Source organism: Barbus barbus (genome assembly GCF_936440315.1).
Source record: "Barbus barbus genome assembly, chromosome: 3".
NCBI classification, from domain to species: domain Eukaryota; kingdom Metazoa; phylum Chordata; class Actinopteri; order Cypriniformes; family Cyprinidae; genus Barbus; species Barbus barbus.
This window is the reverse complement of record NC_136731.1, coordinates 44610505-44630020: the sequence shown is the minus strand read 5'-3', so window position 1 is coordinate 44630020 and position 19516 is coordinate 44610505. Positions and strand designations below refer to the sequence as shown.

Below are 19516 nucleotides of genomic sequence, written 5' to 3'. Positions count from 1 at the left end.
CAAAATAACCAAGCACATGTCCGCTTTAAAACTTGAGTAATGGGGTCTTTGGCAATTGTCAGCCAATCATTTATTTACTTAAAGTAACATTTAAATGGCGACAAAAAATGTTGTATTACATACATAAAAAAAAAAAAAAATGCATACATTAAAATTTGGTGATACACTGAATTGATTATAAATGACAGTAAAAACCATTAAAATTCCTAATGGTTAGAGAGTCAGACTTGTAACCCAAAGGTCACGGGTTCGAGTCTCAGGTCTGGCAGGGATTGTAGGTGGGGGGAGTGAATGTCCAGCTCTCTCCACCCTCAATATCACGACTGAGGTGAGACCCTTGAGCAAGACACTGAACTCCTAACTGCTCCCCGGGCACCAGAGCATTGGCTGCCCACTGCTCCGAGTGTGTGTTCACTGCTCTGTGTGCACTTGGATGGGTTAAATGCAGAGAACAAATTCCAAGTATGGGTCACCACGTCACTTTAAAAACATAATTTTCTATTTCTATTCAAAGAATCATGGAAGTCAAATGTATCATGATTTCCACACAAATGTTGTGCACAACTGTATTCAGCATTGATATTAATCAGAAATGTTTGTTGAGCAGTAAATCAGTATATTATAATGATTTCTGAAGATCATGTGATGCTGAAGACTGGAGTAATGATGCTGAAAATACAGCTGCAGATCACAGAAATACATTACATTTGAAATACATTATACATGGGGTGGTGATGGCGCAGTGGATAAGACACATGCCTTTGGTGTGAGAGACCCGGGTTCGAATCCACTGTGAGACACCAATGTGTCCCTGAGCAAGACACTTAACCCCTAGTTGCTCCAGAGGCGTGCGACCTCTGACATATATAGCAATTGTAAGTCGCTTTGGATACAAGCGTCAGCTAAAATGAATAAATGTAAATGTATATATATAAGTTGCGTAAACAAAGAAATACAATTTTTATACATACAAAATATGTATATTGTATTGTAATGATATTTTACAATACTGAATATTTTGTAAATATCTGTTTATCACATCAAGGTAGCTTTGGTGACCATAATAGATTTCTTCCTTTGAAGTCATAATCTTCTCGTCTATCACACTTTACAGCCAGAAATGTCTCCTGTATATGGCAGTATAATTTGGGCAGGTGAATTAATGCTGCTGAAATAATACTACCACTGGAAATCTCTTGTCCTTGTGATTACACATGGGATTATATTGCACTAATAGAAGTGACACATGGGAATAAATGTTTCATTGTATTGCATAGTAAAATCATCAAATCCTTCAACACTGGGATCCAGGTTTCCCTTTTTTTTAAATGAGTAGGCCTATGCCATCCACAGACATATTAACTACACTAATTTAACCCTGCATCATTTTAAAATTAAAGCTATCTGAGCTCCTTAGAGTTAAAACTGTCATAAAACATTGAAAGCTTTAGAGCACAAACTTAAGTTTGGTCTCATTTAAAAAAAAATATTTTTTTTTTTGGCAGATTATTGTTGGAAAAAATGGGGGAAAAACATAAGCTTCTAGAAAATCAAAGCATAAATCTAATCAAATTTGGTTTTTGGTTGATACCGCAAAAAATTAGTTTTCAGTAAGATTTTTTGAACACAGTACCCAAACGTTAGTTTAGATGCCAGCAAAGCTCCTATACACAGCGGTGGGATTTGTGCATGCATTTGTATGAGACCCTGGACCACAAAACCAGTCTTAAGTGTCAATTTTTCGAAATTGAGATTTGAATAAATAATCTTTCCATTGATGTATGGTTTGTTATGATAGGACAATATTTGTCTGAGATACAACTATTTGAAAATCTGGAATCTGAGGGAGCAAAAAAAATCTAAATATTAAGAAAATCACCTTTAAAGTTGTTCAAATGAAGTTCTTAGCAATGCATATTACTAATCAAAAATTAAGTTTTGATATATTTACCGTAAGAAATATCTTCACGGAACATGATCTTTACTTAATATCCTAACGTTTTTTGGCATAAATGAAAAATGGATCATTTTGACTCATACAATGTATTTTTGGCTATTGCTACAAATGTACCCCAGCGACTTAAGACTGGTTTTGTGCTCCAGGGTCACATATTAGTACACAAATACAAATTAATCTCTGGCATCCGTGCCAACATACTCACACCTAGCTCATGCAGTCCACATAACAGCCTACTGCAATTACTGGCCTACATATTTTACTAAATATATCTGCAGAAATGAAAATTAGTCACGTACATAATATTAACTGAGTCACAATGAAGTAAATGTAAATGTAATGTAGCTTCTACATGGATCATACATTGTTGAAGCCTCTGATCAGTTTTCTTAATGCTTTCTTGAACGTTCTATGGTGCAACTTAGGCAGAAAATATCACTTACAAATGCTCTGCAGAGCAAATAGAGTGGGGATTTTTTATTTGATTCTATCTTTTGGAATTTAATATAAAAAAAATACAAAACAAATCATTATGTTCTTACAAACTCAACAAATAATGTTTACATAAGGCAGTTGAATTCTCGTGCGCTTGCGCGTAGACTTAGAAGCCCGAGCCCGTCTTTTTTTCCCTCTTCTCCTAAAACAGTTTATTTCAGTTTTGTGTGTAATGGCAAAATTATTACATTTCGTTTTGTTTTTTTTATGAAGTTAATTTAGAAAAATTTGGAGCATTTTTGTTCGTTAAATAGCCTATAAGTTTTTTGTTTTTTAAAGTAACGACCAAGCGGCCAGCGGCATGAGCTGATCATAGCCTATGTTTGATAAATTTAGCCTTCTCATATCATCACGACTTGCCTAAAATAACATCTATACGTTAAACCTGCTATAATAATAATGTGTGTAGCCTATATGTAAGTTTGTGCGGAGAGAGGAAGCTAAAGCGCGCTCTGCAGGACATGCAGCGCAAACACTTGCATTGTTTTAGTGGAAACAACTTAAAATAGCCTACGACCTCATTTTTTATTTTTATTTTTTGATAAAGGTAAGAGTAAATACATCATTCGGACCTGTAAAGGGTCTACTTGTATTTGTGTGCACTCACAATACCAACAAAAGGTAGTTCTTTTATAAAACAAAGAAAACAAACATGATGCGCTTTCTGCGTCTTTAACAGGAGCTTCAGCAGAGAATACATGCCTCACAGACATGATAAATATATCTATAGAAAGCTTTAAATTATCACTTAACGAAATAAAAAAATTGAAAACAAAAACTCTTTTATTATAGTCTTAATCATAATCAATAAAGATGCATTTCTCTCTAAAGGCGCGTCTAATGAGGAGACGGCGAGTCAGGATCAGCAACTTCATCCTTGCGACACGGACTCAGAAAACATTAGTTTATTAGTAAGTAATTCAAATATCCCCTTACTATTTCCCGCAGACACATTCATGGTTATGTTTGCTGGGGTTTTTCAGCAAGCTTTAGTCTATTGCGTGCATGAACCCAGAACTATTCAGCTGCTGCTGCTGCGGGACACTAAACACCATCGAGCTGCTCTCAGTCGCGGCAGCGCGGTCTGGTGTTGTTTCCACCAGCGCGGCAATTTTTTTCATCACTAATCGATGGATGTCTACAATATAAAAATAATGAGAACCCCAAAACAGGCCCGAGGCCCGGCCCGCGTCTGAACTATGACGTGGAAATTAGCCCGAAGCCCGGCTCTAGAGGCGTAAAAAAGTCGGGGCCCGTCGGGCCGGGCAGAAATGTAGGGCTCTACAATGACTTCTTGCGTTGTCATCCCGGAGGGAGGTGTGCTAACAGGGCTTGCAGCAGGTGATTCGGTCGTACCATTAAACTGCCTTGTGTTCTTTTTGCCATGGTGGCTGTATGATGCTATATGATGCTAACTGCAGAATGGATTTCAAGGACTGCGCGCACAGATCTACAGACAATGCTGAATCCAATGTTTATATTTTTCCTACGATTGAGTTAACATGCACTAAACATGAGTGGGATGAATTTGCACCGCAGCGCCCCCACACCTTGATGCTCATGACAAGAATAGCATGTATAGTTATCTTTATTGAAGTGAATAAGGTTTAAATCGCCGTCATGAATGAATGAATATTTTTGCAATTTTACACATAATAATCCAAGATGATCACATTACACAAAACTGAAACTGCACGTCAAAATAACACATTGTCAATATTTTTTGAGACCCCCCAAAATTTCACAAATCACGTTTTCAGGGGAGCCCATGTCTTATTAAGGGGAGCCGAGCTCCTCCTAGCTCCCCCGTAGTTCACACCCGGTCCCCACCCCAAGCAGCCATAACATAGTTAACAGTTTTAGCATGTGGGGTTTAGCATGAATGCAAAGTATCAAATTAAACTAGAGAAACTTTAGGTTAAGTCAAAAGATTGTATCTACAACACAATGATTGCAATGCAAAAAAATAATCTTATTGAAAAATATTGGTTTCTTTCCTGAAAATCTGTTTTTTGGTCATAAAATCTACAATGTTGCTCACATTCACATGCCACTTCTCCTGTAACATTAAAAATGTGAATGGAGTGTAAAAAATTGACATGACCAAAGCTCTTTTCTGACTTGTCAAACTGACTAGCCCGATCTCACCGCGTACATATTTTACGAGTTGCCAAATCGCATGAATTTGTATAAATGACCTACACCTAACCCCGCCCCTAAACCTACCCGTCACTGGGGTTTAGACAAATCTAGCCAGCTCGTAAAATATGTACGAACTGCCGTGAGATAGCGTTGAACTGACCTCCCCGGTCTGAGTGTGTGGTGTCCTGTTATGAAAGCGCAACAGTGGAGATACAGAAACAGAAGTGACAAGGGCAAGGCAGAAAGATATATCACTTTAACTCGCAATCATGTGAATGTGAAAGACTCATTTTGTTTTAAAGAGGTTTTTGTCAAAGTATTTTCCAGCTGAACACAGACGATCAACAAATCATTACAAGCCAAAGATCGAAATATAAACGTGAAACATTCAAACTGTGGAAAATAAGACAAACAAAACATAGATGTTAAACAAATGTCATACCTTAAGCGAATCCTTGTCCAAAATACTCAATGAAAGCTTTGCGTTTTCGTCTGATACCAGCTGGTTTTAGAATGAGTCAGCTTAGAAAGACAGGAAGCAGACAACAGAGGGAGGGGTGGCTATGTCAAGCATGAATAAGCAAATTAGTCTACTTTCGGTTTAGACTTAGTAGCCGGATTTCGTTTAGAGCTGAAGTCTGGAGATTAAAGAATTTACAAAGATGATTGATGCAAACTTTACTCCAAAAAGCATTCAAGCCATGAATGAAAATTTATTCCAAAAATGAAAGTGACATACTACTTAAACTGTGGAATATTTGTGAAAAATAATGATAACTTTAATGTTAAAATTATTCAAACTATGGGCTAGTTGTAAGATATTTCTGTTAATTTCTACTTGAAATATCCTAACAGTAAATAACATACACGATATAATTGTCTAGAGTTTAAAGGGATAGTTCGCCTGAAAATGAAAATTATCCCATAATTTACTCACCTGCAAGCCATCCTAGGAGTATGTGACTTTCTTCTTTCAGACGAACACAATTGGAGTTATATTACATGTCCTTCCAAGCGTTTATAATGGTAGTGAATGGGGGTTGACATTTTGAAGCAAAATAAAGTGCATAAATCCATTATAAATACCAGCTGTTCCACACAGCTCCGGGTTAATAAATGCCTTCTGACGAGAAGTAATGCGTTTGTGTAAGAAAAATATCCATATTTAAAACTTAAGAAACTGTAATCAGCTTTCGCTAACTCGTCACATATTGACGCTTGGTTTTGGCGTCGCTTTTTGACGCTCAAGGTACCCCTTTAGCGTCACTTTTCGACGTGAAGGGTCCTCCAGAAACATGCAGTCAATAAAAAACACTAAAAAACAAACTGTTTTCATTTACATTTACTCATTTATCAGACGCTTTTATACAAACTGACAGGTTAATTTCAAAGCTAGATCAAAAAACAAGGCAGAAATAAAACACAGAAAATAATAATTGTTTGCTGTAAGTGCCTCGGGTTTGAAGATGTCTTCAGCAGATCGTCGTATGGAGGCTTGCGGATCAGAGGAGCAGAGATGGTCTGGAAATCAGCTTTGTGCCTCGTTCAGTTTGAGTAGATATGAAGATCCGTGATGTTGATTAAACCTCAAATGAGATTCCTGCACTGCATGAGGATCATCAGATCTGACCTTCATCAGTGTCCTGTAGATGCAGCACATGAAGCTTCATGCAGCAAATGTCTCAACATCTGTTTCAGATATTAAATGTTCATGTGATTTAGTGAAATGAAGGTAAATTGAATTGAATAGAAAATGAACTGGTGATTGATGACATAAGTCTCACCTGAAGATCCTTTTACGCAGCAAGAAACAGAGAAATACCAGAACAATGATGATGAAAACAGCCAGAAGCCACCACAGCTGATCTAAACAAGTGATCAAATATATAATCAGCTGATCTATAATGATTAATCAATAAAGAGGTTTAAAGCTGTGAATGTTGTACCTGAGTGCTGGAGATTCACTTGATTCAGATCATCTTTACAAACACAAAGATCACAAATATGAGTGAATATGAGAGAAAAGAGTGAAAGTGTATTGAGTGTGAATCAGATCTGCAGAGTTTTATTAGACGTTTATCAGCTGAAACTCACCTGGGTTTGGAGTCGCTGCAGTTTGATTCCTGGCTGAAAAACACATTCACAATCATCATGATTCACTTGAAGATTCACAGAAGATTCAGTTCAACACAGAGTTTGATCTCAATCAGGACACACTGATGACTTTCACTGTTTCTCTCACCTCTGAAGATGATCTCACGACTGAAATGAGACTGAAATGAAGGAAAGAAGCATTAGAGCAGAATTACTAATATTAAACAGATGAGTGTTGAGAGAGATTGAGTTGATTTACTCCATCAGCAAAATCACAGATGATCTGATGAATCAGATTCACACAGCAAGACGTGACGAGACGATCAGATGAGACAGAAATAACAGGATCAATCAGTTTCTGAGGATCTGATGGATCTGCTATCAGAAGCCCGTCCTGAACAAATACAACACCGTCAGATCATATGTGTGTGTGTGTGTGTGTGTGTGTGTGTGTGTGTGTGTGTGTGTGTGTGTGTAATGATGTAGTTTGAGGACAGAAACACACTCACCTCTGAGAGCCAGCTCTGCTCACAGTCAGGATTATTAGTCTGATTCAGTAAAACAGACAGAACCACATACAGAAACCCCGCTGGAGTCTGAATCTCTGAACATGTTATATTGATGATGTCCATCTTTCAATGATAAAAAAAAAAGAAGAGGATAATCATTTTAAAAATCACATAAATTACAGCATGTCAAGTTGTTTCCGATAACAAACAAACATTAGATGTTGAATGATTCCTTCCCGAAACCTGCTGGATTACAGCGCTTCTGTTGCTCAAACAGACCTGATGGACGGGCAGATGAGGCGCGTGCAGTTTCTGTGTCCGTGAGCGCGCACGCGCTCATGACATGGGTGTGCTGGATGGACTGTTTTGTGTGAAATGCTGAGGATCACTGACTTAACCGCGTTAGCTGATATAGCGGTAACTTCTTTCAGACAAATAAAAACAGAAGGAGAAGTCCTCTGTCCTCTGCTAAAGTGAAACTGGCAAAAGCGCGTCCCCGCGGAAAGTTCAACTCGCGCCCGCATTAACTCTGCGCGTGCCAATGTTGGACAAACCTAATTCAATATAACCAGAAACTGTCGTGTCAAACTATTGTTTATGCATTTCTCATTTAATGGACACCATGTCGACACGTTCGTGATGTGAAAATGCTAATGAAGAAACCGGTGCATTAAACCGACTCGAAAGACGGATGATCGAGTGATAACGCGTTTTAAGCGGCGACCAATTTAATTATGAAAACACTTTGATAAAGTTAATGGCATTTAAGAATTATATAATGGCACGGAATCAAGACTCATGTTGATTGTCGTGATAAACATTTTACATTTAAAGATGCCTTTTTTTTTTCCTGCAGAAAGATACCTGTTAACAGTTTTGACCACATAAAACCCGTTAGGCTATTAAATCGGTTCACTGTGAAACGGTATTTAAACATGCAGCTTATAGAAAATATATATTCTTACCTTATTGCTTAGCGCAGAAGCTGAATGACATTGCTCTACTAGATTTGAAAGCGTTTCCTCCAGCAGCTCAAGTGAAGTGCAGGCTCCTAAACACTTAGGAGGGGCCAAACACGAACACGAGGTGGATTCGACAGAGATATGAGGTTTTTACACAGACGAAGTTTTGTGGTGTGCATTGACGTCACTTTTCCACCCCCTCAGCCGGACTGAGTGACAGCTGAATGGAGCTGTGAAAAGGCGAGAAAAACAAACGATTATTAGTTAAAAGTTGCTGGACTCGAAATAGGTTAATGCTCCTTACAACTTACCAAATATGCAGAGGTTCATTGATATTGATATGTAGCCAGGAATAGTGTTTTCTGACATTAATATGTGCTGATTTTGACGCTGGGGGAAATAAAGCAGATTTGTGAGCGCTTTTTTAGGTTGGTCTAAATCCGGATGATCACTGTATCAATGTTATAGATCGTCATATCGTCCAGACCAAAAACTTATATAGTTCTTGTCATTGTTTAACATAACATCCAGTTATGCAGAATATACGATTGTAAATATTTAACTGATGAGTTGCCAATACGATATATAACAATACAATAGACTATATATGTGACCTTTCCTGTCTTTATCTGACCCGGTTTGTCTCACCCTTCATCAGCACTCACACACTGGACATGGATGATGATAGAATTTATTTGATGCCTGCACACAGAGCAGTAGGAGACAAATGGAAAGTTCAGTCAAGTTATAGTTCCACCCACAGCAGTTCTCCATAGCTCTGCTGCCCTTAATATAACAGTATGGTGTTCTAAACAAAACAGACAAAAATAATACAGGAATCTGAAATGTCAATTTCTCCATGACAATCAAACAGATGTTCCTTTTTTCTAAACAATTCAATGTTGTCTTTTCCTTATTAAACTTATTGCTTTGTGATCGTATAAGACATTTTAAATCAAACATGAATAACATGAATAGCAAAACTAAATATAAAGTAATGGATATGAGGTGCATAAATTACACAGCTTACATCATCCATTTTATGGAACTCTGTATGTACGAGAAATTAATGAAATACAAAATTTCTTAGTAAAACCATGAATTAAGTGCTTCACAAAATACAATTAGTACAAAACATTTACTTAAAAATACAGAAAATGCACAACTGCATAAACAGAGTAAATTTGTAAACACTATGTGATAAAGAAATAATTACCTGCACACAGAGCAGTAGGAGACAAATGGAAAGTTCAGTCAAGTTATAGTTCCACCTATTCAGAATACGTTTCATTTCATTAGCACATGGCAAAATGGCGCACATGGAAAAGAGTACACCCAAAGGGAAATAAAAGTATCAAAATAACATGTATATAAAAGAAAACACATTCCACACATCAATCAATGTCTATGATGTTCAATACTTTTCGACCAGTGTATAACATTTCACATGAAACAATATTTTTACTTTTAGCGTGGAGCTACAACAAAAATGACTCACCCACAGCAGTTCTCCATAGCTCTGCTGCAGACTGTTAGAACTCACTGGGCCATAGCGCCACCGGCGCAACCAATAGGAACTGCGATCTCATTAACGCAGGATTTACTTAAAGAACCTAAGAACTGATATTTATATAACATTTATCTCGTTACATGCACCCCCCTAAATCCTGCTTAATGGGGACACAACATAAGAAAAATCAACAGTGAAGGGAGAAAAAATAAATAAATATATATATAGAACTCCAACTTCATGTTTTCAATCCACAAAGAAGAGAAGAGAGAAAAAAAAAAATGCTCATGAAGTACAATTTAGCTGTCAATCATAGATTCTCCCATAAGGAGTACATAAAGACTAAGGGAGGCGCCTAACCCCAATCTCATAGTAGACTAAAGAGATGCCCGTTACACCTCAAAAATTCCATTATGTACCAACTCATTATTTGATTCATAATCTCTGTATCAATCTATTTCCTTTGTGTTCTCAACTTGAAGCATGAAATCAAATGTAACCTTTTCTTTATGTGAAAATGCTTTTAACTAAATAAACAAAAGAACTCACTGTAGAGTCTGAACTGCCTATGTGTTGTTTGTTCATTTCATAAATCAGTCTTTTGGGAGGGTTAATGACTCTGCCAAGCCTCGTTCGAGTTACTGCAGCCTCTACATGCCTTGGCTGTGTGCACACCACAGGCTCCTTTGCGACCTCATCCATGACTTGTTCTCCTTGAGTTGAGTTAGAGCCTTGACCTCCTACTTCAGGCAAATCAACATCACTTGTCACTTTGGCATCACTTCTTTCCTGCAGGTCCCTAGCATCAGTACTTGCAGAGTCCAGTATCTCTGACACACAATCAGACACATCAGGTAAGGCTGTACCGTTTGTACGTCCATCCTCCTCATCAAAACCATCAAGACTACTTAATATCCAGTTTGCAGTTCTGTCATCATGATCAACTTTGTTTCCTTGAACATCAGTTACATCATTCGCATCATTGTCCTTTTCATCCTGTTCCTGAGGTTCATCAACTGGTAGGAAGTTCACAGGTAGCAACAAATTTCTATGAACTACCCTCACTTTGTCTGATTTGAGGTCCCGAATCCTGTAAACATTGATGTCAGGATACACAGCCATGACTTCATATGGGGATGACTCCCATTTGTCAGAAACTTTTCTTCTACCTTTTTCACCTCTGTTCGCAACCAGTACTCTATCACCAACAAACAGTGGACAGCCCTTCACCTTTCTGTTATAAAGTCTGGCATGTCGTTCCTGTTCTTTCAGAGTGTGCATCCGTGCTATGTGAGCTGCTTCCCGCAAGTCTTTCCTCAGCTTCGACACAAAATCTTTGTAATCCACCACATCCTCATTCAGAAGCACATTTTGAAACAGGACGTCAATTGGGAGACGAGGAACTCTGCCAAACATAAGAAAGAATGGCGCAAAACCCGTTGTCTCATGTTCTGTGCAGTTGTAACAGAAGGTAAGTTGCTGTAACATCTGTGGCCATTTTGATTTTGCTTTAGGAGGCAATGTCCTGATCATGCTTCCAAGAGTCCTGTTGAACCTCTCGGCAATGCCGTTACCCATGGGGTGATATGGTGTTGTATGTGACTTGTCTACACCCGCCATGGTCAACAGTTCCTTGATTAGCTTGCTCTCAAAATTAGCCCCCTGATCAGAATGAATTCTTTTGGGGAATCCATAGACAAGAAAGAAATCATTCCAGAGCCTTTTCGCAACTTGTTTGGCTGACTGATTCTGACACGGAAATGCATGAGCCATTTTGGTAAAATGATCCGTCACAATCAGCACATCCACAGACTTCCCTTCTCTGATCTCTGCCGACCAAAAGTCGATGCAGACCAATTCTAGAGGTTCTGATGTTCGGATACTTTCTAACGGAGCACAAGCATTGGGTTCTGAGGTTTTACCAACCACACATCGGCGACAGTTCTTCACGTAATTATCAATATCTTTTTTCATTCCAATCCAGAAGAATCGTTGTCTTGCAAGAGACAGTGTTCTACTACGTCCTTGATGTCCTGCTACATCATGGATTCCATGAAGAACTTGTGATTTCAAAGAAGCAGGTACAACAACCAGGTAGAGTTTCTTGTTTAGCTTCGGATCCCTTTTCACCTTATATAGTACTCCATTATAGACAACAAGTTTGTCGTGGTGCTTCAACAATCTTCGCACACTTGCAGATTCCTTTGCTTGTTCTCTCTTAGATGGTTTCCGACATCTCTCATTGTAATACAGAATTCGACACAAGGTGCTGTCCTGCTCCTGTGCATTAACAATGTTGCTGTGCTGCAAAGGAGGGTCAAACTGTTGTGGTTGCGGGATGACTGGTACTGTCCCCAGTACTTCGCTCAAGCCACCAGTAGCGTGTGCTGCCAACAATGCAGAAACTTCCTGGCTCCCATTAGAACCTGAAGGTGAGAGTCCATCACTGGTTGTGTCACGAGAACCTTCGACAACCCCCTGCACCACCTGATGGTTACTTGCACACTTGAAAGCCTCTTGGACAGAGTTGTCAACAACACCACTGACATCCTTTAGGAGAGATAAGTATGGTTCAGTAATAAGGCGATGTCCAATGCAAGACTGAACAAATGGCTCACGGCTCAGAGCATCCGCGACAACATTTTTTGTTCCCGGGACATACTTCAGATCAAAACTGTAAGAAGCAAGTTTCGCCACCCATCGCTGCTCACATGCATCAAGTCGAGGTTTAGTCAGAATATATGTGAGAGGATTATTGTCCGTCCATGCCGTAAAGTGTCGTCCTCTCAGCCAATGGCTAAACTTCTCACAGATAGCCCACTTTAAGGCAAAGAACTCTAATCTGTGAGCTGGATAGTTCATTTGTGAGCGAGACAGAGTTCTACTTGCAAAGGCTACGGGTCTGGCAATCTCTTCACCTGGCAGAACCTGAGACAATACAGCTCCAACTCCATCGAAAGATGCATCAACAGCCAAAATGAAAGGTCGGTCAAAGTCTGGGTGAGCCAGTGTTACATTTTTTGTCAGTTCCAGTTTTAGTGTGTGCAAAGCTTCTTCACAAGCCGTTGTCCAATCAGCTGGGGATAGTTTGAGGTAACTAACTGTCTTCCTTGGTTTTCGTCCTTTCGTGACAGGAGTCTGTTTGACTGCACCTGATGTCAGCTTGAATAGAGGCTTTGCTTTCACTGAACATCCTTCAATAAAATGTTGATAATAAAGAACCATTCCAAGAAAGGACCTGATCTTTTTTTGACATGGTGTTTTTCCATCAGTTTCCATCAAATCAGAAGCTTGAATCTTGTTAATTGCCTCAACTTTCCCAGGATCAGTCTTAATCCCTTCCTCGCTTATGATGTGTCCAAGAAATTTCACTGATCGTCTCAGGAAACAACACTTCTTTGGAGCCAACTTCAGATTGTGATGGGACAACCGCGAGAGAACCATTTCAAGACGTTGAAGAGCTACGGACTCAGAAGGGGCAAACACCATCAAATCATCAAGGTAACAGAGGACACTGCTGAAATTCTCATCTCCAAAGACAGACATCATCATTCTCATGAAAGTGGCTGGGCTATTGGAGAGACCTTGAGGAAGCCTATTATATTCATGAAGGCCAAATGGGGAAGTGAAGGCAGTGTACTTTTTGTGTTCTTCCTCTAAGGGGACGTTATAATACCCCGAGGTAAGATCCATGGTTGAGAAGAACGCGTTACCACCCAGTGCAGCTAACACGTCGGACTGGTGTGGTAAAGGGTAGGCGTCTCTGACAGTCCTCGCGTTCAACCACCTAAAGTCAGTGCAGATCCTGAGATCGCCGTTCTTCTTCCAAACTAGTACAAGAGGGGACGCATAGTCACTATGTGACTTGCGGATGATTCCCTTTTCCTCCATCTCATTTAACACCGTTCTCAGTTTGGCATACTGGCTAGGTGGTATACGTCTGTATGGAAAACGGAAGGGTCTGTCATCAGTGAGGTTAATCCGATGGACAAAGCCTTTAGCCTCTCCACAGTCCATTTTGTCTCTTGAAAAAACTGACTCATACTTCTCAATAATGTGTAACAACTTGTCTTTCCAGTGGGCTGACACTTCACACGACTCTAAATCAAGATCGTCAAGGTTCAAGTCTCTCAAGATCTGCTTCATCTCATCACTGCATCTAAGAGGTAAGGGTTCCTCAGTACACTGCAGATTTGACTGAATCTGTTTTGGCAGCGGTAAGTCTTGAACAGCAATACAAGGTGACACGTCAGCTATTTTTGCATTTCTCTTTAACACAACTCTGTGATTAGTGGGGTTGATGACTTTCAGGGGGACCGATCCATCTCCCCATAGTGGTGTAATGACCCTTCCGACCAATATTTGCCTTGGTCTCACTTTGGACTCGGTTGGTTCCACAATAACTGTGCTACCTACTGACAAAACAGAAGACTGTGGTAGCTTACCCCAAACCAGATGCTCAGTTTGTGGTTCTAACGTCACGCTCCGTTGTAATTTTACGGTACCAACTTTCTCAGGTATGGATTCACCTCTCCATCTTTCTGTGTTAGAGAAAAGAGATAGAAATAAAGAGCATTCATCACTCTCATTGTTACTTGACTTAGCCATGAGCTTCCAGTAACCGTTGGTTTCTCTCAAATGCATCAGAAGTCTCTTTATGACGTTTGTGCCCAAAATCATGTCTTCAGTCTGCCCAGGCACAACCAAAGTAGGAATTATCATGGGGCAGCCATACACTGTAGCTTTAAGATCATAGACTGCGGTAGGGGTAACTTGATGGCCACCACAACCAACAATGACAATATCTTGTGCTGACTGACTTGCCATATCGGAGTTACTTTTCAGCAAACTTTCTTCAGCAGATGTGCTGATAGTACATGCCATTGATCCACTATCGATTAAACTTTTAAAGATGAGATCCTTCTCAACTGAAACAGACGTGTAAAATAAGCTATCAGCTTTTGGAACTCTTTGTACTCCCTGAAAGATGACGGTTTTGTCTGACGATGCATCACTGAACATTTGACATGACTCATAATCCATTAAATCATCAAAACTGGATATGGGAGATTCACTCTCAAGATCTACGTGATCCTCCCTCACACGTAGATCACTTAGTTTGACTGCTGGTTAACTGAGGAAGCATCCTTCCTTTCCTTTGGACAGCGGTTCCTGGGATGATCAGGCGAAAAACACTGGAAACAGAGCCTATGATTTTTGCAATGAGTAAAAGCAGAATGCGAGGTGTCCTTGCACACTAAGCATGGTGCATCATTCAAACCTGGAATTCTGGGCAAGTTACTTCTTTTCCTGTTCTCCTTAGTAGTTTGTGCATTACCACTATTATTCATCAGAACTCTCTCCAGCATATCGATCACCTTTCCCAGAGCCAAATTCTCCGACTGTTTCGACTGAAGTGAATCCTGTTCAACTTTCACTGGGCACGTGCTAGGACTTACATGCATCTCATTCACAGAAAATTTATTTTCACATTCACTTGGTCTATGTCCCTTACCAGTGGCTCTGAGATTTTTCTCTGAATGATACTCATTCAGGATCTCTTGCACTTCATAAGCCGTCCATTTGTCAACGGTTTTCGAGCGAAATGTCAGTGCTAGATTTGAATCTGGACAATTCCTGATAAACATGCGTGTGACTTCAATCAGTTGATTATCCAGCACCTTTCCCTGTTGCTTTAGACACTCAGCTGTGATGTCTGCAGTACGGTTCAAGCGCAACCAGTAATCGAAGGGATCCTCTTGAGGTACTGGAAGAGTAGTGTAGAAATCTTGCAATGGAATAAGAGAATACTGTTGGCAGCTGAAATGCTTACGTAATAGTGTGTAGATAGCATCAGGATTTGTTCTGATATCCAAACCGCTTGACAGCATCCCCACTTTAACAACATCTTTGGCTTTGCCTCTCAGGTGAATTAAAATCTCTTCACCTTGCTCTTCAGTAGGCAGAAACCCCTTCCTTATGAAGTTTTTCATGAGCTCCACCCACTCATCAAGTGTAACCGTGTCTGATGCGTCACCTCTGAAAATCGGAGGATCCTTAACTTTCCTATGACGCACAACTTGGATCTGTGAGGTACTTGACATAGAGCTTTGGTCAGGTCTGCACCTACTATCATGATCATTCTGAGTATTCTTAGATGCAGCTTCAGTTTGACTGTGCAAATTCAAATGTGCAAGGATACTATCTGCCAGCTGCAGACCTACTTGCTGCACTATGTTACCCATCTGACTCATTATGTCACTGGTACAGACTGGAGTCGATGTGTTAATTGGCTGAGCAGTATCAGAACTAGTATGATTCACATTAATAGGGTTCAGGTTAGCATTTAGAGCAGGAACTGCATTTGCTTCTACGCCCATACCATTGTTTACACTACACACCGTAGAGCTAGAGCTAATGTCTGGGAAGGGAATTGGTGTCATTAAAAGACCTCTCCCTCGACCAACACTAACAGGAGTGTCCACATACCGTGATTCAGTAAACCTTGCAGTTTCCATCATCAAGCAACAAGGGTACACAAGTGTGAATAGAAAAAAATGCACACACTATGTTCTATAAATGCTGTGAAACCCAAATAATAATGTCCAACCACTTCAGAATGTCTATTCAAGAGTCTTTTCCTGATATTTGTGTAAAGTCCTGAATTAACTAATAAGAGCTTAGCTGAAGGTCCCGTGCAGTGAAGAATGAAGACAGGCCCGCCGGTTCGATGTTTGGATGATCTTCGACCACCTTGACTGAAGTCCTGAGTCACGGCACCAATGTGACCTTTCCTGTCTTTATCTGACCCGGTTTGTCTCACCCTTCATCAGCACTCACACACTGGACATGGATGATGATAGAATTTATTTGATGCCTGCACACAGAGCAGTAGGAGACAAATGGAAAGTTCAGTCAAGTTATAGTTCCACCCACAGCAGTTCTCCATAGCTCTGCTGCCCTTAATATAACAGTATGGTGTTCTAAACAAAACAGACAAAAATAATACAGGAATCTGAAATGTCAATTTCTCCATGACAATCAAACAGATGTTCCTTTTTTCTAAACAATTCAATGTTGTCTTTTCCTTATTAAACTTATTGCTTTGTGATCGTATAAGACATTTTAAATCAAACATGAATAACATGAATAGCAAAACTAAATATAAAGTAATGGATATGAGGTGCATAAATTACACAGCTTACATCATCCATTTTATGGAACTCTGTATGTACGAGAAATTAATGAAATACAAAATTTCTTAGTAAAACCATGAATTAAGTGCTTCACAAAATACAATTAGTACAAAACATTTACTTAAAAATACAGAAAATGCACAACTGCATAAACAGAGTAAATTTGTAAACACTATGTGATAAAGAAATAATTACCTGCACACAGAGCAGTAGGAGACAAATGGAAAGTTCAGTCAAGTTATAGTTCCACCTATTCAGAATACGTTTCATTTCATTAGCACATGGCAAAATGGCGCACATGGAAAAGAGTACACCCAAAGGGAAATAAAAGTATCAAAATAACATGTATATAAAAGAAAACACATTCCACACATCAATCAATGTCTATGATGTTCAATACTTTTCGACCAGTGTATAACATTTCACATGAAACAATATTTTTACTTTTAGCGTGGAGCTACAACAAAAATGACTCACCCACAGCAGTTCTCCATAGCTCTGCTGCAGACTGTTAGAACTCACTGGGCCATAGCGCCACCGGCGCAACCAATAGGAACTGCGATCTCATTAACGCAGGATTTACTTAAAGAACCTAAGAACTGATATTTATATAACATTTATCTCGTTACATATAGGGTATGATTTTACCGCAAAATTCAACATATTAACATGAAATGAAAACTGCAAATGAGTCCATTGTTTCTGTGAATTGCAGCGATATTACTTTTCTTTTCTGTAGTTTTCGGCAGTCTTTAAAAATATGCCTCAGATTTCTTGTCAAATCTATTTGTACAGTCGATCGCAAAGCTCTTTCTCGTTTTAGATGTTTATGTATTTATTTGTATGTGTGTGTGTGTGTTCTGTCGCAGCATTCCCGCTGAAAACTAATGCAACCACTCACTCTTCTGCCACTCTTTTATGAAAGCCGGATCATTTGGTGTAATCTTCAGCAATTGAAACAGGCTGTTGTTCATGTTTCAGTGCTGAAAAAAGGAAAATCATTTTAAATCACATAACAAATTACTGCATATCGAGTGGTTTCCAATAAAAACATAAAAAAAACACATTTACATGTTTAATAAACTTTTTACACCTTAACATGTCCATGGTAAAAGTATATTGACGTGCATTTTAAGCATAAAAAGACTTAAATTTCACTCTGTTATTCACACAAAAACATAATATTTCAGCAAAACAATGTTATAAAATGCAACAATTACATAGTTTTTTATTTCTATAACAGCAGAGGGCGCCATTGTAATAACATAAATAACAGTGAATAGACCAGTTATACTGGTCAAATCTTTAAAAGCTATTTCAAATTCGAATCGAAGAGAAGAGACTGTGTGTGAAACCACCAAACACAGAGACTCACTCTCACAATGAACATTTCCGTACTCAAAATCTTCATCTTCACGCACAGTGAAGAGAACAGAGAGGGTTTTTCGTGCTGGCTGATGCAACTAAACACGGCTCTATTGGAACAGAGTGAATGTATTCTAACGAGTCAATAGAAACCCAACAGAGTTACACATCACGCATCAGACAGTAAAAGACTCGCTGCTTTGCTTAGATCTGCATGCTTAGACCTGTCGTGCCTCGCAGGACCACGGTGCTACGTGCTATAACAATCATAAAAAAGTGCACGCGGTCAAACTTAAACGCTTGTCATAACGTCATTATAACTTGTAATACATTATGACGACAGAATGATTTCTTCCCTAAACCTGCGGGACTGCAGCGCGCTCCTGTCGCTAAAACAGATGAAGCGCGTGCAGGTTTGTGTGTGCACGAGCACGCGCTCATGCCGTGGATATACGGGTTTGTGTGAAATGCCGAGGATCACTGACCTCACGTTAGCTGATAGCGGTAACTTCTGACAGAGAAAAACAAAAGGTGAAGTCATCTGTCCTCTGCTATTAACTGAAACAGGCAAAAGCGCGTCCCCGCGGATCTGCGTGTGCCAATTTTGGGAAAACCTCATTTAATACAACCAGAAACGGTTGTGTAAAACTATTGTTTATGCATGTCTCATTTAATGCACCGTGTCCACACGTTCGTGATGTAAAGAAGCAATTTCGCTATGCAGAGAGAAACCGAGTGATATCGCTGTGAGCGGCGACTAATTTAATTATGAAAACACTTTGATAATGACATTTAAGTCAATAGAGTCACTCATGTTATTTGTCGTAATAAACATTTTACATTTGATCATGCCTTTATTTTCCTGCAGAAAAGATTCTTGCCACATAAAACGTATAGTAGGCTATATAAAAGCGGTTCTCTGTCAAACTGTATTTAAACATGCATCTTATAGTAAATATATTTCTTACCTTTAGCGGACGAATACTTGTGTGAGTGGAGCAGAAGCTGAATGAAATTCCTGAATGAACTGGATTAGGAAAGCGCTTCCTCGGGGAACCCCGTCATACGGGCGGGGAGAGACCAAACACGAACACGTGGTGGATTCGACCAATGAGAGGAAGCGTTTATGAGGTTTATACGCAGAGGAAGTTTCAAGGGATGGAATTTCCTTTTTATGAAAGCCGGGTCGTTTGGTTTCATCTCCAGCAATTAAAACTGGCTCCAAAACAGCCCTTCATTTCTTCTGGCTTTTATAATTCGGCCACATTAGCAATGTTTTGACCTTC

At 39.4% G+C, this 19516-nt stretch overlaps 2 protein-coding genes across 9 annotated transcripts in view; both read right to left on the bottom strand.

Annotated features, from left to right (window-relative positions):
• Positions 1-5134, bottom strand: part of LOC306852726 (uncharacterized protein) — an 8990-nt gene extending 3856 nt beyond the window's left edge. Inside the window, exon 1 of one of the 2 annotated variants that reach the window (XM_079389790.1) lies at positions 5037-5134. The gene's annotated coding sequence lies outside the window, so the exon portion shown is untranslated. The remainder of the gene's footprint in view (positions 1-5036) is intronic. The other variant, XM_079389791.1, reaches the window with a different exon arrangement.
• A 747-nt stretch (positions 5135-5881) lies between these two features.
• LOC306852742 (uncharacterized protein) lies at positions 5882-13598 on the bottom strand. Of its 7 annotated transcripts, none has more exons than XM_079389805.1 (12): positions 9658-11425; positions 9376-9430; positions 8808-8967; positions 8471-8549; positions 8163-8389; positions 7198-7320; positions 6948-7082; positions 6837-6867; positions 6689-6721; positions 6541-6573; positions 6379-6460; positions 5882-6283 (listed from the first exon to the last, which is right to left on the bottom strand). In XM_079389805.1, the coding sequence occupies exons 6-12, from the start codon at positions 7318-7320 to the stop codon at positions 6277-6279; spliced, it is 444 nt and encodes a 147-aa protein (XP_079245931.1). In that variant the 5' UTR covers positions 8163-8389; positions 8471-8549; positions 8808-8967; positions 9376-9430; positions 9658-11425; the 3' UTR covers positions 5882-6276. The 7 variants fall into 7 exon arrangements, with proteins under 7 accessions (XP_079245931.1, XP_079245933.1, XP_079245932.1 ...); XM_079389801.1 differs by having other exon boundaries at positions 5928-6237; XM_079389807.1 differs by lacking the exon at positions 9376-9430 and having other exon boundaries at positions 8774-8937; positions 9678-13598.
• Between the last annotated feature and the right edge of the window lie 5918 nt (positions 13599-19516).

Coding starts and splice junctions, on each gene's coding strand:
- LOC306852742 (XM_079389802.1), bottom strand. CDS start 7,320: ATGGACATCATCAATATAACATGTTCAGAGATTCAGACTCCAGCGGGG. Junction 6,868..6,947: donor TCTGTGATTTTGCTGATGGA/GTAAATCAACTC, acceptor CCTTCATTTCAG/TCTCATTTCAGTCGTGAGAT. Junction 6,722..6,836: donor TCGTGAGATCATCTTCAGAG/GTGAGAGAAACA, acceptor TGTGTTTTTCAG/CCAGGAATCAAACTGCAGCG.